Genomic DNA, 25,685 nt, shown 5'->3' on the forward strand with positions numbered 1-25,685 from the left:
TAAACGAACATGTTACTCATCAGTTACTCAGTACCTGAGTAGTTTTTTCACAACATACTTTTTATTTTTTCTCAAGTAAATATTTGGGTGACTACTCCTTACTTTTACTCGAGTATTACATTTCTAAAATAACAGTACTCTTACTTGAGTACAATTTCCGGCTACTCTACCCACCTCTGTTTAGGACCAACAATTTTGATCAAAGAAGGTGATCAAAATTTGTCTGCGGACAATGTTACGAGTAAATATGCAAGCAGGGGCTATTAGGGCTGTGAATCTTTGGGCACCACATGATTCGATTCTTGGGGGGTTACTATTCAATTCAGAATCAATTCTCGATTCAAAATCAATACTTGTTTAATAACATTGGATGTTTAACTATGATTACCTACATTCCTCCATAAATTAAACAGTTCCGTTCTATTTCTATATTACATGAAAAAAAAAAGGTTTTGTTTAATAAAATTCTGCCCAAACGTTTAATAAAGTCAAATACAAATAAGGCAACAATAGAAGTATCCTACATTTCGCTTTTCTAAAGTAAATCTGTACATAAACAATATGAATTGCCTAAATGGCTGGACAGGACAGTTTTAAAAAAGAAGAAAACAATCATTTACAAATAAGAATCGCGATTAATTCGAAAATAGAGTTTTTTTTAACACTCCTAGTGCCTATTTTGGGTCATGTCGTTTGTACATACTTAAACGGGTTCCACTGCACATTTTCATCAGTTTGGTTCTGTGTTATTTACCTGCCTTCTCTGTAATTGTCTCAGGTGGTGGAGCTGTTACTAAGTCACGGGGCTGAGGTCAACATGATGGACCAGCAGGGTCGAACCGCCTTGATGACAGCCGCGTCAGAGGGTCACATGACTACGGCCAAATTGCTGCTGGATCATGGTAACTAAAGCCCAAGAATGACGACTTTTTGTCTTGCACAACGAGCCGTGGTGCATAGTGGAGACTTATGTCTTCGCAGGGGCTTCTCTGGATCTGGCCGACAGGGAAGGTTTAACGGCGCTGAGTTGGGCCTGTCTGAAAGGTCAGCTCCAATTGGTCAGAGAGCTGGTGGCGAGAGGTGCAACCACGACACACACCGACCGCAGCGGTCGAACACCTCTGGACCTGGCTGCCTTCCGTGGCGACCCTGAAGTGGTCGGTAAAACACACCAATTGTCCTTGGTCGTCACTCCAACATGCTCAAGGTTCCCTTCTGCTTGCGTCGTCTGTCAGGTGCAGCACCTGGTGGATCACGGAGCGTCCGTGGAACACGCCGATTCCAGTGGGATGCGTCCACTGGACCGAGCGGTCGGCTGCAGGAACACTTCAGCGGTTATCGCTCTGCTCAAAAAGGGGGCCAAGATAGGTAGAAAATCGTTGAAACTTTGATTGATTGAAACTTTTATTAGTAGATTGCACAGTACAGTACATATTCCGCACTAAGACGTAAACTATGGACATGGAACAAAAGACACTAACTGTGGCATTAATAAACACAACTTACTTACGGTGACGTGAACAGGGCAGCATGACTATGAAACAAGCAGCGTGAACTAAGCATGAAACCGTAAACATGGCTTGAAGCAGAGTGATGTCGCCAGACAGACCAACTGAAAATGACAGGCTTGAATAGTAGTGACATGATTAACAACCGGTGCGTGAGTCCAAAACGTGAACAGGTGAAACTAATAAGTTGTCATGGAAACAAAACAAGCAAGAGTGCACAACCAGGAACTAAAAAGAGTCCAAAAACCAAACTTAACTAAACAAAACAAAACATGATAAAAAGACATGATTGATTGATTGGTTTTTTGAAACTTTTATTAGTAGATTGCACAGTACAGTACATATTCCGTACAATTGACCACTAAATGGTAACACCCCAATAAGTTTTTCAACTCGTTTAAGTCGGGGTCCAATTAAATTGATTCATGATACAGATATATACTATCAGCATAATACAGTCATCACACAAGTTAATCATCAGAGTATATACATTGAATTATTTACATTATTTACAATCCGGGGTGTGGGATGTGGAGGGGGGGGGGGGGTTAGGTTTGGTTGATATCAACACTTCAGTCATCAACAATTGCATCATCAGAAAAATGGACATTGAAACAGTGTAGGATGCAAAAAAATTGGAGTGGACATGGCGTGAAGGTAGGGACATGATTTATTTCTGACTATAAAAAGTGTACAAACAAAAGGCGCTCGCAGCGAAGGCACAAAACTTAACGCTGGAAACAAAACTAGCACTAAGACGTAAACTATGGACATGGAACAAAAGACACTAACTGTGGCATTAATAAACACAACTTACTTACGGTGACGTGAGCAGGGCAGCATGACTATGAAACAAGCAGCGTGAACTAAGCATGAAACCGTAAACATGGCTTGAAGCAGAGTGATGTCGCCAGACAGACTAACTGAAAATGACAGGCTTGAATAGTAGTGACATGATTAACAACCGGTGCGTGAGTCCAAAACGTGAACAGGTGAAACTAATAAGTTGCCATGGAAACAAAACAAGCAAGAGTGCACAACCAGGAACTAAAAAGAGTCCAAAAACCAAACATAACTAAACAAAACAAAACATGATAAAAAGACATGATTGATTGATTGGTTGTTTGAAACTTTTATTAGTAGATTGCACAGTACAGTACATATTCCGTACAATTGACCACTAAATGGTAACACCCCAATAAGTTTTTCAACTCGTTTAAGTCGGGGTCCAATTAAATTGATTCGTGATACAGATATATACTATCAGCATAATACAGTCATCGCACAAGTTAATCATCAGAGTATATACATTGAATTATTTACATTATTTACAATCCGGGGTGTGGGATGTGGAGGGGGGGGGGGTTAGGTTTGGTTGATATCAACACTTCAGTCATCAACAACTGACTTGGTAGGATATGTACAGAAAATAGTAGGCATGTGATTTTTCCGTCTAAAGTCGGAATTCCGTCTTTTTTAATCTCAGGAAAAAAAAAATAATTATCTCCCGTTTTTCCGGGTTTTTTTCCGACCCTAAATCAAGATTCGAGACGTAGTTTGTATTACGCCGTAGTTGATTGGTCGATATGTTCCTTGTGACCAATCAGGACATCTGTTATGAATGATGACGTTAATAACGTCATCATTCATAATGGTTATTACCGCCATTTTCCATATGTAAACGATGTCGGTTCTCGAGAGAAAGGACGCTTTACGAGTAAAAGAAATTGATAAACATGTCAAAAATAAGTTTCGATGGGACTGGATGGAAAGGGAAATCACTGATACTGTTGGGAAGAAGGACGTTACGACTTTGTTTGGTGATTTTATTCGGAAAATCGATCGTCCCGGAAAGGTTTTGTGCACGTGGTGTCATGATAATATTGACTATGGATCACGAGGTTTCAAGGCTTTGGAAGTACATGCGAAACGCCAAAAACATATGAAACAACTTGAAGCAAGGTATGTTCTATTAATGATGTTTTCATGTCTTTAAACACTAAAATATTTTCTTCAAATGGTGCTGTCTGAGGTTGCCGAGGTAGTTAAAAAGCTCCTCAGTGGCAAGGCCCCAGGGGTAGATGAGATCCGCCCGGAGTTCCTTAAGGCTCTGGATGCTGTGGGGCTGTCTTGGTTGACAAGACTCTGCAGCATCGTGTGGACATCGGGGGCGGTACCACTGGATTGGCAGACCGGGGTGGTGGTTCCTCTCTTTAAGAAGGGGAACCGGAGGGTGTGTTCCAACTATCGTGGGATCACACTCCTCAGCCTTCCCGGTAAGGTCTATTCAGGTGTACTGGAGAGGAGGCTACGCCGGATAGTCGAACCTCGGATTCAGGAGGAACAGTGTGGTTTTCGTCCTGGTCGTGGTGCACGTGGTTGATAGCGCTCCAAGATGCTCACAAAGTCTGCCATTCATGGATGCAAACACAGAAAGTACTCTCTGTTTTTGACCTTGATTTCACAAAGCGCATAGCAACGGCACTAGTAATCAATGCGTCCAGGAAATAAGTTACGGTAATAATTAAATACTGTATATATTACATGTTATCATGAATTTGCCTTTTACTACATTACATATATACTTACAGCATGTATATAAAACCCTGTTGGAGGTGGAATATATCATATCCCTTTTACAGCCCTTTGAGACACTTGTGATTTAGGGCTATATAAATAAACATTGATTGATTGATTGATACTTACATTGTTAGCTGCCTCTTACTATCAGTTTTACATTATTTACAATGCACAGAAAATGTAAAGATGTGTGTTCTTGTCTTACGTAGGGATTGGGAATGATAGGCAAAATTGAAAGAAAAAAAAGTGAAAGAAAAAAAAGTGCAGTTCCACTTTAATTTCATTGTGTCTCGTCTAAATGTTAGGATAGCTTAATACATCTAAAAGTTTGAAGACACTTACCGTATTTTTCGGAGTATAAGTCGCTCTGGAGTACAAGTCGCACCGGCCGAAAATGCATAATAAAGAAAAAGAAAAAAAACATATATAAGTCGCACTGGAGTATAAGTCGCATTTTTGGGGGAAATTTATTTGATAAAAGCCAACACCAAGAATAGACATTTGAAAAGCAATTTAAAATAAATAAAGAATAGTGAACAACAGGCTGGATAAGTGGACGTTATATGAGGCATAAATAACCAACTGGTATGTTAACGTAACATATTATGGTAAGAGTCATTCAAATAACTATAACATATAGAACATGCTATACGTTTACCAAACAATCTGTCACTCCTAATCGCTAAATCCCATGAAATCTTATACGTCTAGTCTCTTACGTGAATGAGATAAATAATATTATTTGATATTTTACAGTAAGTGTTAAAAATTTCACACATAAGTCGCTCCTGAGTATAAGTCGCACCCCCGGCCAAACTATGAAAAAAACTGTGACTTATAGTCCGAAAAATACGGTACTCATTCAATGGCATGCGAAAGTGTCTCTAAACTTTCGACTGCCACTGGACATTTTCTCATTGCGTGATATTTGACTGGTTGTTTATGTTTGCGCAGGACCTGCAACGTGGGCTATGGCTACGTCTAAACCAGACATTCTAATGGTTCTCATTAGCAAACTGGTCCAAGAGGGGGACAAACTGTACAAGGTAACCAATCAACCTAAATCAGCCAGAAAAAGATGCAAGGATTGAGTATTTTATTTGTAATGTTTGTGTGTAGCAAGGTAAAGTGAGGGAGGCTGCTCATTCCTATCAGTCAGCGCTGCAGAAGTTTCCGGTGGATGAGATGAAGACCTTCAGACAGCTGAGGGTGTGTGTGCTCCTCAACCTGTCACGATGTCGCCGCAAGATGAATGTAAGCCTGAACACAAACTTTTACTCCATGGAAATGAATATCACTATTATTGTCTGCATCCATTATGTCAGTGTTTTTCCAACCTTTTCTGAGCCAAGGCACATTTTTTTCATTGAAAAAATATCGAGGCGCACCACAGGCAGAAAACGTTAAAGGGGAACATTATCACAATGTCAGAATTGTTAAAACCATTAAAAATCAGTTCCCAGTGGCTTATTTTATTTTTTGAAGTTTTTTTCAAAGTTTTACCCATCACGCAATATCCCTAAAAAAAGCTTCAAAGTGCCTGATTTTAACCATCGTTATAAACACCCGTCCATTTTCCTGTGACGTCACATAGTGATGGCAATACAAACAAACATGGCGGAAAGAACAGCAAGCTATAGCGACATTAGCTCGGATTCAGACTCGGATTTCAGCGGTTTAAGCGATTCAACAGATTACGAAAGTATTGAAACGGATGCTTGTAGTGTGGAGGCAGGTAGCGAAAACGAAATTGAAGAAGAAACTGAAGCTATTGAGCCATATCGGTTTGAACCGTATGCAAGCGAAACCCACGAAAACGACACGACAGCCAGCGACACGGGAGAAAGCGAGGATGAATTCGGCGATCGCCTTCTAACCAACGATTGGTATGTGTTTGTTTGGCATTAAAGGAAACTAACAACTATGAACTAGGTTTACAGCATATGAAATACATTTGGCAACAACATGCACTTTGAGAGTGCAGACAGCCCAATTTTCATCAATTAATATATTCTGTAGACATACCCTCATCCGCGCTTTTTTTCCTAAAAGCTGATCTGTCCAGTTTTGGAGTTGATGTCAGCAGGCCAGGGAAGCTAGGGTCGATAGGGGGTTTAGCTCGCTCGTCTGCGGGAACAAACTGCCGCCATTGCTTGCCGTGCTACCGAGGTCCTTTGTCCCTGAATTGCTCACACACTCCGGCAGATTCAATGGGGGTCTGGCGGCAGATTTCTTTGACTTTATCGTTGGAAATGCATCTGCTTTGAGTGTCGCAGGATATCCACACATTCTTGCCATCTCTGTCGTAGCATAGCTTTCGTCGGTAAAGTGTGCGGAACAAACGTCCAATTTCTTGCCACTTTCGCATCTTTAGGCCACTGGTGCAACTTGAATCCGTCCTTGTTCGTGTTGTTACACCCTCCGACAACACACCGACGAGGCATGATGTCTCCAAGGTACGGAAAACAGTAGAAAAAACGGAAAATAACAGAGCTGATTTGACTCAGTGTTTGAGAAAATGGCGGATTGCTTCCCGATGTGACGTCACGCTCCGACAGCGAATAATAGAAAGGCGTTTAATTCGCCAAAATTCACCCATTTAGAGTTCGGAAATCGGTTAAAAATATATATGGTCTTTTTTCTGCAACATCAAGGTATATATTGACGCTTACATAGGTCTGGTGATAATGTTCCCCTTTAAAAAATGAAACTCAGCAGCTGATATTAACAATAAAAAGTTGTTGGGTATGACTTTAAACCATAACCAAGCATGCATCAATATAGCTCTTGTCTCAAAGTAGGTGTACTGTCACCACCTGTCACATCACGCTGTGACTTATTTGGAGTTTTTTGGTGTTTTTCTGTGTGCAGTGTTTTAGTTCTTGTCTTGCGCTCCTATTTTGTTGATTGTCATGTCATGTACGGATGTACTTTGTGGACGCCGTCTGCTGCTCCACACGCTGTAAGTCTTTGCTGTCGTCCAGCATTCTGTTTTTGTTTACTCTCATTTTTTTCCTTTGAAAAAATTCTGAGGCACACCACCAGCAGAAAACATTAAAAAATGAAACTCAGCAGCCGATATTGACAACAAAAAGTCATCCTCGCAATTGTATGATTTGAATTCCAACCATAACCAAGAATGCATCACTATAGCTCTTGTCTCAAAGTAGGTGTACTGTCACCACCTGTCACATCACGCCCTGACATATTTTGAGTTTTTTGGTGTTTTCCTGTGTGTAGTGTACTTTGTGGACGCCGTCTGCTGCTCCACACGCTGTAAGTCTTTGCTGTCGTCCAGCATTCTGTTTTTGTTTACTTTGCAGCGAGTTCAGTTTTAGCTTCGTTTTGCATAGCCATCCCTAAGATTCAATGCCTTTTCTTAGCGGCACTTGCCTTTTGTTTATTTTTGGTTTAAGCATTAGATACCTTTTTACCTGCACCCTCCCTCCCGCTGTCGTCTGCATATTATGATCACGACAAACCATGTTCCCGACATCTACAAAGCATTTAGCTACCCGCTGCCACCTACTGATACGGAAGAGTATTACACGGTTACTCCACCGAGCTCTAGACAGCACAGACACTCAACAACGGCACATTTGTGGATTATAATTACTGGTTTGCAGAAAATTATTTTAACCCAATTAGGTGAAATTACATAATCTCTCACGACACACCAGACAATATCTCACGGTACACTAGTGTGCCGCGGCACAGTGGTTGAAAAACACTGCATTATGTATTACTATCATTATGTCCTGTGTTTTACTGTCATGTATTATTTGCTTGCAGGATTTCAGCCTCGCTGAGGAGTTTGCCACTAAGGCCCTGGAACTGAAAGCCAAATCTTACGAGGCCTTCTATGCCCGGGCTCGCGCCAAACGCAGTCGCAGGTAATCGTGGCAACCATTGGACTAGAACTTGTTTAAGATAACTGAACCCTAACAAGATCAGCATTATTGTAAAAGTTTCACTTATTTAATAAATCACAATATTTTATTCAAAACATAAGGGGTATAAATATTCTGCCGCCCTGGAATAAGAAATTTATTTGCTCCCACATGACTCAAGTTATCCGATACTGCTGCTTTTTAGGTCTGATTTTAAACACAGATAGCTTTTACAAAGTTGTTCTTTGATTACCCACCAAACCCAGCAGCACCTCATAGAGTTTATGGATTCAAAATATAACTAAACAATGAAGCTTTGTGCAAAACAAAGACTTTGTGAGTCTAACAATTCCAGTTAACAAATGTGAGTCTGAAAACCAAGAATTCCAGTTAACAATGTGATGCTTCACATTCAATGTGGTCAATACCTCGATGACTTAGCCCAGCAAAAAAAAACAAAAAGCACAGTTGAATAATTCTTACTTAAATGGAACCTGTTATTATTTCAGCTGTTTTTCCTATTGGTACCTGCTGTTGTTTATCCCGGATCCGCATTTGTCTTGAAAATGTGAAATCTAACCGTGCAGGCATCACTGAGATATTTATAAAACAATCTTGTCTTCCTTCATACTTCCAGGAAACGAGCCGTTTGGAATTTGCCCAATTGTTGATGTTTTGCAATTGGCATACTTGCCAACCTTGAGGCCTCCGAATTCGAAGGGGGGGGGTGTATATTCTAGCGTCCCGGAAGAGTTAGTGCTGCAAAGGGTACTGGGTATTTGTTCTGTTGTGTTTATGTTGTGTTACGGTGCGGATGTTCTCCCGAAATGTGTTTGTCATCCTTGTTTGGTGTGGGTTCACAGTGTGGCGCATATTTGTAACAGTGTTAACGTTGTTTATACGGCCACCCTCAGAGTGACCTGTATGGCTGTTGATCAACTATGCCTTGCATTCACTTATGTGTGTGTAAAAGCCGCATACGTTGTGTGACTGCCCTGCACGCTGTTTGTATGGAGGAAAAGCTGACGTGACGCTAGATTGTAGAGGAAGCTAAAGGCAGTGCCTTTAAGGCACGCCCCCAATACTGTTGTCCGGGTGGAAATCGTTTTAGAAAGTCACAAATGTTACTTTTGGAAACCGATACCAATAATTTCCGATATTACTTTTTAAAGCATTTATCGGCCGATAATATCGGCGGTCCGATATGGCATAAGAGGGTTGGTCTTAAACTGTATAAGAGGTTACTTAACCAACAGGAATCACATCTGCAATGCTAAATATATCCTGTGGCGTACCACAGGGATCGATACTGGGACCAAAATTGTTCAATCTTTACGTAAATGACATTTGTAACGTTACAAAATATTTGAAGTTAGTATTATTCGCAGACGATACAACAAGAGTTTTGTTCAGGAGAGAACACACAGGAGCTAATACAAATAATAACAGAAGAGATTAATAAATTAAAGAAATTAAATGACTATCCCTAAACTTCAGTAAAACTAAAATAGTGATATTCGGTAACAGTAAAAGAGCAAATCAAACACAAATACAAATAAATGGAATAGACATTGAAAGAGTAAATGAGGTCACATTTCTAGGTGTAATGATTGATGATAAAATGAACTGGAAATCTCCGTCCATTCATCCATTTTCAACCGCTTGTCCCTTTTTTGGGGCCGCGTGGGGTGCTGGAGCCTATCTCAGCTGCATTCGGGCGGTAGGCGTGGTACACCCTGGACAAGTCGCCACCTCATTGCAGGGCACTGGAAATGTCATATAACAAAATATACAACATAAGGTGGCAAGAAACACATCAATAATGAATAAAGCTAAATTATGTATCGGACCAAAAATGGCTCAAGATTCTCTACTGTTCGCTAGTGTTACCATATCTGAGTTATTGTACAGAAATGTGGGGAAATGATTACAAAAGTAAACTTAAGTCACTTATCGGCAGTGTTGGGTTAGTTACTGAAAACCAGTAACTAGTTACAGTTACTAGTTACTTTATTTCAAAAGTAACTCAGTTACTTACACCAAAAAGTAATGCGTTACTGTGAAAAGTAACTATTTAGTTACTTCTTTTTTTAAACAATTTTTAAGGCTCCCATTAATGCCCTTTTAGCCTTCATTTCAGTACTGTTATTGCACTGGAGAATAATACAATCTGTTGATCAACTTGACATGCATTTGCATCACTGAACTCTGCTAAGCAATGTGGTCTACATACAACACGCAAAGACAAAGATATGTTTTAAAGGGCCAATATATTTCAGGCCAGAACAAATTGACAAAACTATTTGAAATAGCTGCAACATTACATACATAAGTAACAAACAGCATAATAACAACATAGCTGTAAACCTGGCTTCACCCAAGGAAGGCACACGTGACATACACAAAGCCTAACCAGGCATATTTGAATTGCTGTTTTGGGCAGTAGATAAGATCTTTGATCCAAGACACAACTTACATTTAACTAAAATGTTCTTTTCTTTGTGCTCGACAAAAAAAGAAGTGAGAATATCTCCATGTTAAGAAACTCTCAACTGGGGTTCCGTTGTTAGTAAACACAGACACCCCCAGACACACATACAGCGCGCCTCCGGCTTGTGACACAAGAACATACAGAAGGACGACACTGCAGCGCTCCAATAAAACACACTCAGAACTTCTGTTTGTAGCCGATACTACATAAAAAATTACGTAAAATAACCCAGTAACGCATCATGTAGTAACGGTAACTGAGTTACGGAATTTAAAAAATAAGGCGTTAGATTGCTAGTTACCGCCGAAACTAACGGCGTTACAGTAACGCGTTAGTACCAACACTGCTTATCGGGTTACAAAAAAGATCAGTTAGAATAATACATAATGTTGGATATAGAGAACACTCAAACCCTTCATTTATTAAATCAAAAATAGAGGAAACAATACAGTGGAATTTCAATATATTTGCAAACAGCTGAAATTATGCACAGAGCAAACTATAACCTGCTACCCAAGAACGTACAACAATTATTTTCAACAAAAGAGGAGAAATATAACTTCAGAGAAAAATGTTACTTTAAACATTTGTATGCACGTACAACACTTAAAACCTTTAGTATATCAGTATGTGGAATTAAATGATGGAATGGATTAAGTAAAAAAAATAATCAAACAATGTACTAATATGATCCAGTTTAAGAAAGTGTTCAAACTCAAAGTACAAAGGAGAAGAACCATGATAAATATTCTGAAGTGATAGATCATCTTATTTATCTCACTGTATGAAATACAACTTACGTCACTATTTATTAATTGTTAGTTTTTTGGAATGTTATTATTTATGGAGTATATATTGAATAAATCGAGTTCAGGAAGTGAACAAAAGTGTTGGCAATTGCTATGTAAAGGAAAAGGGCTATAAATATTCTGCCGCTCTGAAATAAGAAATGTAATTGCTCCCACATGATTTAAGTTATGTGATACTGCTGCCTTTTAGGTCTGATTTTAAACACAGATAGCTTTTACAAAGTTGTTGTTTGATTACCCACCAAACCCAGCAGCACCTCAAGAGTTTATGGATTCAAAATATAACTAAACAATGAAGCTTTGTGCAAAATAAAGACTTTGTGACTCTAACAATTCCAGTTAACAAATGTGAGTCTGAAAACCAAGAATTCCAGTTAACAATGTGATGCTTCACATTCAATGTGGTCAATACCTCGATGACTTAGCACAGCAAAAAAAAAAAAAAAAGCAGAGTTGAATAATTCTTACTTAAATGGAACCTGTTATTATTTCAATTGTTTTTCCTATTGGTACCTGCTGTTGTTTATCCCGGATCCGCATTTGTCTTGAAAATGTGAAATCTAACCGTGCAGGCATCACTGAGATATTTATAAAACAATCTTGTCTTCCTTCATACTTCCAGGAAACGAGCCCTTTGGAATTTGCCCAATTGCTGATGTTTTGCCATTGGCATACTTGCCAACCTTGAGGCCTCCAAATTCGAGGGGGGTTTGGTGGTAGCGGGGGGGGTGTATATTCTAGCTTCCCGGAAGAGTTAGTGCTGCAAAGGATTCTGGGTATTTGTTCTGTTGGGTTTATGTTGTGTTACGGTGCGGATGTTCTCCCGAAATGTGTTTGTCATTCTTGTTTGGTGTGGGTTCACAGTGTGGCGCATATTAGTAACAGTGTCAACGTTGTTTATACGGCCACCCTCAGTGTGACCTGTATGTGTTTTGATCAACTATGCCTTGCATTCACTTATGTGTGTGTAAAAGCCGCATACGTTGTGTGACTGCCCTGCACGCTGTTTGTATGGAGGAAAAGCTGACGTGACGCTAGATTGTAGAGGAAGCTAAAGGCAGTGCCTTTAAGACACGCCCCCAATACTGTTGTCCGGGTGGAAATTGTTTTAGAAAGTCACAAATGTTACTTTTGGAAACCGATACAGATAATCTTGAAACCGATACCGATAATTTCCGATATTACTTTTTAAAGCATTTATCGGCCGATAATATCGGCGGTCCGATATGGCATAAGAGGGTTGGTCTTAAACTGTATAAGAGGTTACTTAACCAACAGGAATCACATCTGCAATGCTAAATATATCCTGTGGCGTACCACAGGGATCGATACTGGGACCAAAATTGTTCAATCTTTACGTAAATGACATTTGTAACGTTACAAAATATTTGAAGTTAATATTATTCGCAGACGATACAACAAGAGTTTTGTTCAGGAGAGAACACACAGGAGCTAATACAAATAATAACAGAAGAGATTAATAAATTAAAGAAATTAAATGACTATCCCTGAACTTCAGTAAAACTAAAATAGTGATATTCGGTAACAGTAAAAGAGCAAATCAAACACAAATACAAATAAACGGAATAGACATTGAAAGAGTAAATGAGGTCACATTTCTAGGTGTAATGATTGATGATAAAATGAACTGGAAATCTCCATCCATCCATCCATTTTCAACCGCTTGTCCCTTTTTTGGGGCCGCGGGGGGTGCTGGAGCCTATCTCAGCTGCATTCGGGCAGTAGGCGTGGTCCAACCTGGAAAGGTCGCCACCTCATTGCAGGGCACTGGAAATCTCATATAACAAAATATACAACATAAGGTGGCAAGACGCACATCAATAATGAATAAAGCTAAATTATGTATCAGACCAAAAAGGGCTCAATATTCTCTACTGTTCGCTAGTGTTACCATATCTGAGTTATTGTGCAGAAATGTGGGGAAATGATTACAAAAGTAAACTTAAGTCACTTATCGGCACTGTTGGGTTAGTTACTGAAAACCAGTAACTAGTTACAGTTACTAGTTACTTTATTTCAAAAGTAACTCAGTTACTTACACCAAAAAGTAATGCGTTACTGTGAAAAGTAACTATTTAGTTACTTCTTTTTTAAAACAATTTTTAAGGCTCCCATTAATGCCCTTTTAACCTTCATTTCAGTACTGTTATTGCACTGGAGAATAATACAATCTGTTGATCAACTTGACATGCATTTGCATCACTGAACTCTGCTAAGCAATGTGGTCTACATACAACACACAAAGACAAAGATATGTTTCAAAGGGCCAATTTGTTTCAGGCCAGAACAAATTGACAAAACTATTTGAAATAGCTGCAACATAACATACATAAGTAACAAACAGCATAATAACAACATAGCTGTAAACCTGGCTTCACCCAAGGAAGGCACACGTGACATACACAAAGCCTAACCAGGCAGATTTGAATTGTTGTTTTGGGCAGTAGACGGGATCTTTGATCCAAGACACAACTTACATTTAACTAAAATGTTGTTTTCTTTGTGCTCGACAAAAAAAGAAGTGAGGATATCTCCATGTTAAGAAACTCTCAACTGGGGTTCCGTTGTTAGTAAACACAGACACCCCCAGACACACACAGAGCGCGCCTCCGGCTTGTGACACAAGAACATACAGAAGGACGACACTGCAGCGCTCCAATAAAACACACTCAGAACTTTTGTTTCTAGCCGATACTACATAAAAAATTACGTAAAGTAACGCAGTAACGTATCATGTAGTAACGGTAACTGAGTTACGGAATTTAAAAAATAACGCGTTAGATTACTAGTTACCGGCGAAACTAACGGCGTTACAGTAACGCGTTAGTACCAACACTGCTTATCGGGTTACAAAAAAGATCAGTTAGAATAATACATAATGTTGGATATAGAGAACACTCAAACCCTTTATTTATTAAATCAAAAATAGAGGAAAAAATAGAGTGGAATTTCAATATATTTGCAAACAGCTGAAATTATGCACAGAGCAAACTATAACCTGCTACCCAAGAACGTACAATTATTTTCAACAAAAGAGGAGAAATATAACTTCAGAGAAAAATGTTACTTTAAACATTTGTATGCACGTACAACACTTAAAACCTTTAGTATATCAGTATGTGGAATTAAATAATGGAATGGATTAAGTAAAACAAATCAAACAATGTACTAATATGATCCAGTTTAAGAAAGTGTTCAAACTCAAAGTACAAAGGAGAAGAACCATGATAAATATTCTGAAGTGATAGATCATCTTATTTGTCTCACTGTATGAAATACAACTTACGTCACTATTTATTAATTGTTAGTTTTTTGGAATGTTGTTATTTATGGAGTATATATTGAATAAATCGAGTTCAGGAAGTGAACAAAAGTGTTGGCAATTGCTATGTAAAGGAAAAGGGGTATAAATAAGAAATTAATTGCTCCCACATGACTCAAGTTATGCGATACTGCTGCCTTTTAGGTCTGATTTTAAACACAGATAGCTTTTACAAAGTTGTTGTTTGATTACCCACCAAACCCAGCAGCACCTCAGAGTTTATGGATTCAAAATATAACTAAACAATGAAGCTTTGTGCAAAACAAAGACTTTGTGAGTCTAACAATTCCAGTTAACAAATGTGAGTCTGAAAACCAACAATTCCAGTTAACAATGTGATGCTTCACATTCAATGTGGTCAATACCTCGATGACTTAGCCCAGCAAAAAAAACAAAAAGCAGAGTTGAATAATTCTTACTTAAATGGAACGTGTTATTATTTCAATTGTTTTTCCTATTGGTACCTGCTGTTGTTTATCCCGGATCCGCATTTGTCTTGAAAATGTGAAATCTAACCGTGCAGGCATCACTGAGATATTCATAAAACAATCTTGTCTTCCTTCATACTTCCAGGAAACTAGCCCTTTGGAATTTGCCCAATTGTTGATGTTTTGCCATTGGCATACTTGCCAACCTTGAGGCCTCCGAATTCGAGGGTGGGGGCGGGGTTTGGTGGTAGCAGGGGGGGTGTATATTCTAGCGTCCCGGAAGACTTAGTGCTGCAAGGGATTCTGGGTATTTGTTCTGTTGTGTTACGGTGCGGATGTTCTCCCGAAATGTGTTTGTCATTCTTGTTTGGTGTGGGTTCACAGTGTGGCGCATATTTGTAACAGTGTTAAACTTGTTTATACGGCCACCCTCAGTGTGACCTGTATGGCTGTTGACCAAGTATGCCTTGCGTTGTCTTTAAACCAGGTAAAAGATCATACAACGGGTCAGCATTTCTTGACAATCTTCGAGTGAAGACAATTGTCAAACCCGTCCAACGCTACAATATTATGTGACTGGGTCGGTACGCTGTTTATATGGAGGAAAAGCGGACGCCTGGACAGCATGCGACTGTTAAGGGGTGAAGGTTTCAGAAGAGAAAGGACGTTAAAGGCAGTGCCTTTAAGGCACGCCCCCATTATTGTTGTCTGGGTGGAAATCGGGAGAATGGTTGCCCCGGGAGATTTTCGGGAGAAGCACTGAAATTCGGGAGTCTCCCGGGAAAATCGGGAGGGTTTACTGAATATAAAAAATAATGCGTTAGATTACTAGTTACCGCCAAAACTAACGGCGTTACAGTACAGAAACGCGTTACTTTGTAACGTGTTTGTCCCAACACTGCAGCCTTCCAATTATTACAAGTAGCGCTGTTGCATTTTCTTGTAAAAAAAGACGTTTCTGCCGCCATGGGCGCCATGTTGCTGTATGACGTCACTGGGCATGTTGCGTAATGACGTCATCCCCACCTGCCAGAATCATTTGGGGGGAAAAAATGGCAAGCAAATCCAAGGAATTGATACACTGGGAACCGGTTGTGAACAAGAACCAGTTTTCGATTCCCATCCCGACACAGAACGCACTTGTCCAAGAAAAATAGTGCAGTTAAAGGAAATGTAAACTATATTCAGTGTAAATTAGATATAATTCTCCCCACCCGCTTGTCACTTTCGGGAAGGCGGGGGGGCTGGAGCCTATCCCAGCTGCAAACGCAAAAACTCCCTGAGCATTCAGCGGAGCCCATGTGAGCAACATCAGACGTGCACACTGTGGCTACACCAGCAGCACACCTGTCCCAAACCTGACTAAATAACAAGTTCAATCTCCATCCATCCATCCATTTTCTACCGCTTGTCCCTTTCGGGGTCGCGGGGGGTGCTGGAGCCTATCTCAGCTGCGTTCGGACGGAAGGTGGGGTACACCCTGGACAAGTCGCCACCTCATCGCAGGGCCAACACAGATAGACAGACAACATTCTTTTATTATTATAATCAAATGACAGCAGTCATTTCCATGAGGTTATTTTCTAATATAAGTGTTTAGCCCCACTTACAATGACAATAACAACAAATATTGTTTTTCATAAACTGTGTACTTGTATTGTTTGTCTGGGTGGAGGTCCTGCTTTGGAAATAATTTGTACCCCTTTCAGACATTGCATTTAGTTCCCATTAAAACATTCACATGTTGCACAATGAGATGTAAGCAGGGGATCATGTGTACATTCCTGCAACTTCCTGTTTGTAAAAAAATATATTTTTATTAGTATTTATTTAATATACTAATAGCATTTCATGATTAATATTTAGAAATTAAGATTCCTAATAAATAACACTAGAATAAGCACACATTTGATTGGTAAATCATACTAAATTGGCCCTAGTGTGTGAATGTGAGTGTGAATGTTGTCTGTCTATCTGTGTTGGCCCTGCGATGAGGTAGCGACTTGTCCAGGGTGTACACCGCCTTCCGCCCGATTGTAGCTGAGATAGGCTCCAGTGCCCCCGCGACCCCGAAGGGAATTAGCGGTAGAAAATGGATGGATGGATAGTGTAACGACCTGGAATGACACTTTATGTGTGGTGTTGGAGTTGTCCAACTTTTTATGTGGCTGTAAACGCATCACTGTTTATGTGCCATATGTGCATGTGTTGGCGCAAGTGAGAAAGAGCGAGCGGCTGCTGTTGATACAACAAAGTTGCTTTTGGTCTGGTTTGTACTGCAGAAAATGACCACTTTTGCTAGATATATTTTTTTTACTAATGTTTTGGTGATGTGTTTATGGCTGACAATAAAGAGTTTTGCTCAGTAAAGCGTCTCGACAGACGTTACAATATTTGTGCGTGGCATAGATTTGCCGTGTACAGAGGACGCTTGAGCAGTGCGCAATTGCACAGGCGCGCACCTTAGAGGGAACATTGGTCGCCACCTCATCGCAGGGCCAACACAGATACACGAACAACAATTCACACTCGCATCAACGCATATATTTTTTGAAATTCAGTAGCCATCCCTGCCCCTGAAGATACTTTTGAATGGGATTCCTGACATTCGGTCATCCAATGAAATTATTTCAGGTGTCAGTATTATCAACCAGGGTCTCGTAAGTAACACCTTTTCATTACTGTGTGTTTCCAAAATGCAGGCAGTTTCATGCAGCCCTTGAAGATCTGTTGGAGGCCAGCCGCCTGTGTCCCTCCAACCGAGAGATTCAGCGCCTTCTCTCTCGGGTCAAGGAAGAGTGTCGACAACAAGACTCTTCCACTCCCTCCACGCAACATGTTTGTCAAGGAAACTTCTCCGCCAGTGATGCCAGGGGCAGAGATCCCGAAGAGGAGACCTCTAAGGATGCAGACAATGAAGAGGATAGAAGTCAGTGGAAAGGAAATGTTTCTGCGCCCATGATCCAAAGTCTTAACATCTATGGTTGCCCAGGAGTCCAGAGCGTACCTTCCTCCGTCTCACCAACGCGTTTATATCATCCGCAAGCCAGTCCGACCCACTCGCCCTCTCACTCTGCACCTCCGCCTCCATCCTCTTATCAGTGTTTCAGTCCCCCAACTTCTCCACGGCAGCGTCCTCAGCCAACCAGCCCCCTGTTGGAACGTCAACCCAGTCACATTCAGAAGGTGTTATCGGCTCAGCACCCAGACCATAACCAGGGAGTACAACCCTATCAACAACAGGCAAATTTAAGATCGTTCCAGAACCAGAACCAGTGGCTCCAGCAAGCCAAAGTCCAGCTAGTCCGAACAAGCCAACCCAGTTCAGCGATTCATTCCAGTGTGGTTTTGGGGAGTTCAGGCTACTCTCAGTTTGCTCAGCTGCCACAGGAACTCGCTGAACTAGGGGACGGGATTTGTCCGACCCCCTTTGATATGCAACCCAACCAGCAGGCGCATGCAGGTCTGGGCCCTGGAGCTTCATATAAACAAGATAATGTGGATGTTGACCTGGTCTGCCAATCAAGACCTGCACCTGTGTATGGGAGAGGAGGAGGAGATCGAGTAGGGATGAGTCATTTCGTACAGGGCCGTCAGTTCTGCCGCAACCAATCCAAAGCAGCCTACTACCCCATGGAAGTAACTGAAGGCCCACAAGATGATCACCAGTACCTCCACCAGGGGGGACTACGACGCCCACTTAGTGCTCACCCAAACTCCCCTGCATTTCCCCAGAGACCTGCCCACCACTCCCAGGGTCCCAATGTCCGATTCTCCACCAGCAGCGGCAGCCTCGCGAGCGGGCAGCAGGCTAACCGAGGTGCGGCTTTCAGGACCTCAGCCTCCACCCAGCACATTGACTTACCTCTGCACATTCCCACAGGAGAGGTGATCGGTCATCGTGACGACCTTGTCCTGATCTCCTCGCCGCAGCCAGACACTTGCCTAGTCGGAGGCGGCACTTATCCCGGAGAGGCCGGCCGTTCCAGGAACACCCCTTACATGGGTCTTAATGACAAGTCCGTGAGGACACAAGGTCCTCCTACTTCCTCATCCGTCCTCAGCCCCTCTCGATCCTGGGCCGTGTCTTCGGTGGACACCATCGTCACGTCGCCGGGAAAAACCCCCACCAAACAGGCGGAGTCGAGCCAGTTCCAACAACCCTTCTCCATCGCCTACCACAACCGCAGCAACAACAACGGCCATTATGACCAGCAGCCGTCCTACTACGACGTGCTGCCGAGCCACACCCCTGCGGGCCAAGTTGGCGCTCACAAGTTCCCTTACCTTGACGTGAAGCTCGCTCGAACACTGCCCGTCAACAGAAAGGCTTGTCCGACCTCACCTGTGAAAGCCAAAAGACCCTTTGTAGAGTCAAATGTATAAGACAGAAGGAAGGAATTCGGAAAAAAAACATTGAGATGCTTGAAGATCCAACTTGCGTTAAGTGTTGAGGTCTGGGTGTACTCGCTCCAGGCGCACCTGACACCTGAAACCCGGCACCGTTTGGCTCGTGTGAGCGCTCTGATTTCTGATCAACTTGGCTGCACTTGATTGGAAGAGGTGGGCCAGGCCACGGCAGCCAATGACTGTAATGCGAGGAGCGATCGCACGGCCACATTCCATAACGCAAATAGAAAAACATCAAAAGACCCAAAATCAGGGAGCCAAAACTTCTATTTATTTTACATAAAATTCATTATTAAAGAGATAAATTATTAAATATTAGACTAGTCTAAGATGTTTTGTTTAGCATACAGTAGGAAGGTCATTCATACTGCCCTGACACATGAAACATGACGAATTGGGGGGGGGGGTGGACTATCCACTCCCACCGCCAGATGGCAGTAAAGTGCTGAACATCTTAAAATGCGTTTTGAGGCAATTCCAACTTTGACCACAGTATCAATTGCTATTGAGAGTGGCGCTTTCCATCATTTTCAGCTCACTGCATCGCAAAATGATTTTCCATATGAATGCCTTCCCTTCTGCACATTAAGGTACATCAGTTTGGGGCATAAATGGACCTGTGTGCAGTTTTCCCCTCCCTGGGAAAAGTTTGGGAGTCCACCAACGGTCCTCAAGTCAGGAATGCGATCGCTCCTCCTAGCCAGCAGAAGGAAACACAGCAAGTACAGAGCGGTGATGTCACCGAGCACAAATGTGATTCTTTTAGGAAAGCGATGAAATGCGACGGTAGTGACCGGGGGGGGGGGAATGAGTCACGTATGCAAATATTGTACATTTCATTTCAGAAGGCTCTGGCTACAAAAAAAAAAAAAGTGCGCTCGTGTATAAAGTTGCCAGTTTGTTTAGCATTTAGCAGGACAGGACAACGTGTGTCACGATGGCTTAGATTGTTTGGCTTTCCCCTGCCACATCTTTTTAGAACACGAAAGTTAACGTCGCCCGGAAGTGAAGCTGAATGTTGTGTCAAGATGAACGCTTCACCGCTACGTCGCCGTTTGCAGGAGTGCTCTGAAATCAGAGTGCGAGATATCGCCACTGTTAGGTTCAAAGGGCAAAATCTAATTAGTTCATTAGTGACATTTGGGACGATGTATTAATTGTTTTGTTTATTTGAATGGCCTAAGTACCTGAAACAAAGCAAACCTACACACGGATAACTTCTAACATTTTTGCAGCCAGAGGTTAGGGAGGTGCTAGCGCCTATTTCACCATCTGAAAACATGTTTAACCTTATAACATTTACCAAAACATCAGCTTTTATTTTGAAATCCACCCTCGGAGTGTTTAGGGCTGCAGAATTATTTCCCATTTACATTTAAAAGGCAGTATATCTTATAATAAATCTTATAATAACAGTTACCAAAACATCAGCTTTTATTTTGAAATCCAGGAATTCTCTGCTGGAACGCTGGTGTCTCCTTGAGCTATTAGCTTGTTAGCTTCCTTCGTCACCCGCAAACAATGACAATTAAAGAGAGTCGGAGAGTGTTATTGCAGCTGGAACAAACCAATCCCTTTTATGCAAGCCTTCTCTGATTTCAGATCAACATTTGGGATCGGGTTGGGTGAGGGACGTGCTAGCACTTAGCAAACATGCTATACACTATTTCACCATCTGAAAACATGTTTAATCTTGTAATAACATTTACCAAAACATCAGCTTTTATTTTGAAATCCACCCTCGGAGTGATTAGTGCTGCAGAATTATTTCCCATTTACATTTAAAACGCATAATATCTTGTTAGCTTCTTTCGTCACCCGCAAACAATGACTATTAAAGAGAGTTGGAGTGTTATTGCAGCTGGAACAAACCAATCACTTTTTACGCAAGCCTTCTCTGATTTCAGATCAACATTTGGGGTCGGGTTGGGTGAGGGACGTGCTAGCACCTAGCAAACATGCTATACACTATTTCACCATCTGAAAACATGTTTACTCTTATAATAACATTTACCAAAACATCAGCTTTTATTTTGAAATCCACCCTCGGAGTGATTAGTGCTGCAGAATTATTTCCCATTTACATTTAAAAGGCAGAATATCTTGTTAGCTTCCTTCGTCACCCGCAAACAATGACTATTAAAGGGAGTCGGAGAGTGTTATTGCAGCTGGAACAAACCAATCACTTTTTACGCAAGCCTTCTCTGATTTCAGATCAACATTTGGGGTCGGGTTGGGTGAGGGACGTGCTAGCACCTAGCAAACATGCTCTACACTATTTCACCATCTGAAAACATGTGTAATCTTATAATAACATTCATCAAAACATCAGCTTTTATTTTGAAATCCACACTCGGAGTGATTAGTGCTGCAGAATTATTTCCCATTTACATTTAAAAGGCAGAATATCTTGTTAGCTTCCTTCGTCACCCGCAAACAATGACTATTAAAGGGAGTCGGAGAGTGTTATTGCAGCTGGAACAAACCAATCACTTTTTACGCAAGCCTTCTCTGATTTCAGATCAACATTTGGGGTCGGGTTGGATGAGGGACGTGCTAGCACCTAGCAAACATGCTATACACTATTTCACCATCTGAAAACATGTGTAATCTTATAATAACATTTGCCAAAAATCAGCTTTTATTTTGAAATCCACCCTCGGAGTGATTAGTGCTGCAGAATTATTTCCCATTTACATTTAAAAGGCGGAATATCTAGCTAGTTAGCTTCCTTCGTCACCCGCAAACAATGACTAGTAAAGAGAGTCGGAGTGGTATTGCAGCTGGAACAAACCAATCACTTTTCATGCAAGCCTTCTCTGATTTCAGATCAACATTTGGGGTCGGGTTGGGTGAGGGACGTGCTAGCACTTAGCAAAGATGCTATACACTATTTCACCATCTGAAAACATGTTTAATCTTGTAATAACATTTACCAAAACATCAGCTTTTATTTTGAAATCCACCCTCGGAGTGATTAGTGCTGCAGAATTATTTCCCATTTACATTTAAAAGGCAGAATATCTTGTTAGCTTCCTTCGTCACCCTCAAACAATGACTATTAAAGGGAGTCGGAGTGTTATTGCAGCTGGAACAAACCAATCACTTTTTATGCAAGCCTTCTCTGATTTCAGATCAACATTTGGGGTCGGGTTGGGTGAGGGACGTGCTAGCACCTAGCAAACGTGCTATACACTATTTCACCATCTGAAAACATGTTTAATCTTATAATAACATTTATCAAAACATCAGCTTTTATTTTGAAATCCAGGAATTCTCTGCTAGAACACTAATGTCTCCTTGAGCTATTAGCTTGTTAGCTTCCTTCGTCACCCGCAAACAATGACAATTAAAGAGAGTCGGAGAGTGTTATTGCAGCTGGAACAAACCAATCACTTTTATGCAAATGTTGATCGGAAATCAGAGAAGGCAAGACTTCTCTGATTTGGGTTGGTTAGCAAACATGCTAACCACTATTTTATTATCCGAAAATATGCTTTACCTTATAGTACTTACCAAAACACCAGCTTTTATTTTGAAATTTGCCTATTGAGTGTTTAGTGCTGCAGTGTATCACACTTACTAATTTTTGGAAGATGAGTGTTGGAAAATATCTATTCTACCCAAGTTTGATTTGTTTTATTTTAAAAAGGAGTTTTTAAGGTTAAAAAGCCCACCTTCAAATTGTTGATACGAAATCAGAGAAGGCTTACTTTTCTCATAATTGTATAGCGATTGCTGATCCAAAATCAGACACGGTTTGCGTTCTCTGATAAGCACATAGAGGAAGTTTATCCTAAGTCTCTGATTTCAGATCAGCACTTGAAAAGGTAGGCTTTATAGCCTTGGAAACTGAATTTTAGAGTCAAATTAAAACACTTGGGCAGGGTGTATATTTTCCAATTCTTCCATGTTCTGCCTTTTAAGTGTAAATGGGAAATTGGTATGTTTGAAACACTCCATTGGCAATTTTCAAAATAAAAGCTAGTGTTTTGGTAAATATTATAAACTAAAACATGTTTTCACATAGTAAAATAGTGGTTAGCATGTTTGCTAGTCGCTAGCACACTCCTTACCCAATCCAACCCCAAATGTTGATCCGAAAAAACCTTCTCTGATTTCGAATTAACAATTGGGAAGGTAGGCTTTATAGCCTTAAACTGAATTTTTGAGTAAAATGAAATCACTTGGGCAGGGTGGATATTTTATAACTCTTCCATGTTCTGCCTTTTATGTTTAAAAGGGAACTTAGTTTCAGACACTGCAGTGCTAAACTCTCCGAAGGCAAATTTCAAAATAAAATCTGGCGTTTTGGTAAATATAAGGTAAAACATGTTTTCAGAAAGTAAAATAGTGGTTAGCATATTTGCTAGGCGCTAACACATCCATTACCCAACCCAACCCCAAATGTTGATCCAAAATCAGAGAAAGCTTACCTTCTCTGATTTCGAATCAACATTTGGGAAGGTAGGCTTTATAGCCTTGAAAACTACATTTTTGAGTTAAATAAAAGCACTTGGGCAGGGTGGATATTTTCCAACTCTTCCATGTTCTGCCCTTTACGCGTAAAAGGGAAATTAGTCACACTGCAGCGCTAAACTCTCCAAAGGAAAATTTCAAAATAAAAGCTGGTGTTTTGGTAAATATAAGGTAAAACATGTTTTCAGATAGTGAAATAGTATTTAGCATGTTTGCTAGGCGCTAGCACGTCCCTTACCCAACACAACCTTAATCATTGATCCAAAATCAGAGAAAGCTCACCTTCTCTGATTTCGAATCAACATTTGGGAAGGTAGGCTTTATAGCCTTGAAAACTGAATTTTTGAGTAAAATAAACACACTTGGGCAGGGTGGATATTTTCCAACTCTTCCATGTTCTGCCTTTTAAGTGTAAATGGGAAATTGGTAAGTTTGAAAAACTCCATAGGCAAATTTCAAAATAAAAGCTAGTGTTTTGGTAAATATTATAAAGTAAAACATGTTTTCACATAGTAAAATAGTGGTTAGCATGTTTGCTAGGCGCTAGCCGATCCCTTACCCAACCCAACCTCAATCGTTGATCCAAAATCAGAGAAGGTTTACCTTCTCTGATTTCGAATCAACATTTGGGAAGGTAGGCTTTAAAGCTTTGAAAACTTAATTTTTGAGTCAAATAAAAACACTTGGGCAGGGTGGATATTTTCTAACTCTTCCATGTTCTTCTGCCTTTTAAGGGTAAATGGGAAATTGGTAAGTTTGAAAAACTCCATAGACAAATTTCAAAATAAAAGCTAGTGTTTTGGTAAATTTTATAAAGTAAAACATGTTTTCAGATAGTAAAATAGTGGTTAGTAGTCGCTAGCACAGTCCTTACCCAACCCAACCCCAAATGTTGATCCAAAATCAGAGAAGGTTCACCTCTGATTTTGGATCAACAAAAAAAATCAGAGAAGGTTCACCTCTGATTTTGGATCAACATTTGGGAAGGTAGGCTTTATAGCCTTGAAAACTAAATTTTTGAGTAAAATAAACACACTTGGGCAGGGTGGATATTTTACAACTCTTCCATGTTCTGCCTTTTAAGTGTAAATGGGAAATTGGTAAGTTTGAAAAACTCCATAGGCAAATTTCAAAATAAAAGCTTGTGTTTTGGTAAATATTATAAAGTAAAACATGTTTTCACATAGTAAAATAGTGGTTAGCATGTTTGCTAGGCGCTAGCCGATCCCTTACCCAACCCAACCTCAATCGTTGATCCAAAATCAGAGAAGGTTTACCTTCTCTGATTTCGAATCAACATTTGGGAAGGTAGGCTTTAAAGCTTTGAAAACTGAATTTTTGAGTCAAATAAAAACACTTGGGCAGGGTGGATATTTTCTAACTCTTCCATGTTCTTCTGCCTTTTAAGGGTAAATGGGAAATTGGTAAGTTTGAAAAACTCCATGGACAAATTTCAAAATAAAAGCTAGTGTTTTGGTAAATTTTATAAAGTAAAACATGTTTTCAGATAGTAAAATAGTGGTTAGTAGTCGCTAGCACAGTCCTTACCCAACCCAACCCCAAATGTTGATCCAAAATCAGAGAAGGTTCACCTCTGATTTTGGATCAACATTTGGGAAGGTAGGCTTTATGGCCTTGAAAACTAAATTTTTGAGTCAAATAAACACACTTGGGCAGGGTGGATATTTTACAACTCTTCCATGTTCTGCCTTTTAAGTGTAAATGGCAAATTGGTAAGTTTGAAAAA

General features: G+C 40.5%; 1 protein-coding gene across 7 annotated transcripts in view; it reads left to right on the forward strand.

Annotated features, from left to right (window-relative positions):
- The window catches only part of tanc2a (tetratricopeptide repeat, ankyrin repeat and coiled-coil containing 2a), a 180,888-nt gene extending 158,949 nt beyond the window's left edge, over positions 1-21,939 (forward strand). For 6 of the 7 annotated variants that reach the window (XM_061973756.1, XM_061973757.1, XM_061973752.1 and 3 more), the window contains 7 exons: positions 779-902; positions 982-1,157; positions 1,236-1,368; positions 5,043-5,134; positions 5,208-5,342; positions 7,881-7,981; positions 17,752-21,939. In XM_061973756.1, coding sequence (XP_061829740.1) covers positions 779-902; positions 982-1,157; positions 1,236-1,368; positions 5,043-5,134; positions 5,208-5,342; positions 7,881-7,981; positions 17,752-19,435 — 2,445 coding nt within the window. In that variant the 3' untranslated portion in view covers positions 19,436-21,939. The remainder of the gene's footprint in view (positions 1-778; positions 903-981; positions 1,158-1,235; positions 1,369-5,042; positions 5,135-5,207; positions 5,343-7,880; positions 7,982-17,751) is intronic. The other variant, XM_061973755.1, reaches the window with a different exon arrangement.
- Positions 21,940-25,685: the final 3,746 nt, after the last annotated feature.

Source organism: Nerophis lumbriciformis, linkage group LG22 (assembly GCF_033978685.3).
Source record: "Nerophis lumbriciformis linkage group LG22, RoL_Nlum_v2.1, whole genome shotgun sequence".
Classification (NCBI taxonomy): Eukaryota; Metazoa; Chordata; class Actinopteri; order Syngnathiformes; family Syngnathidae; genus Nerophis; species Nerophis lumbriciformis.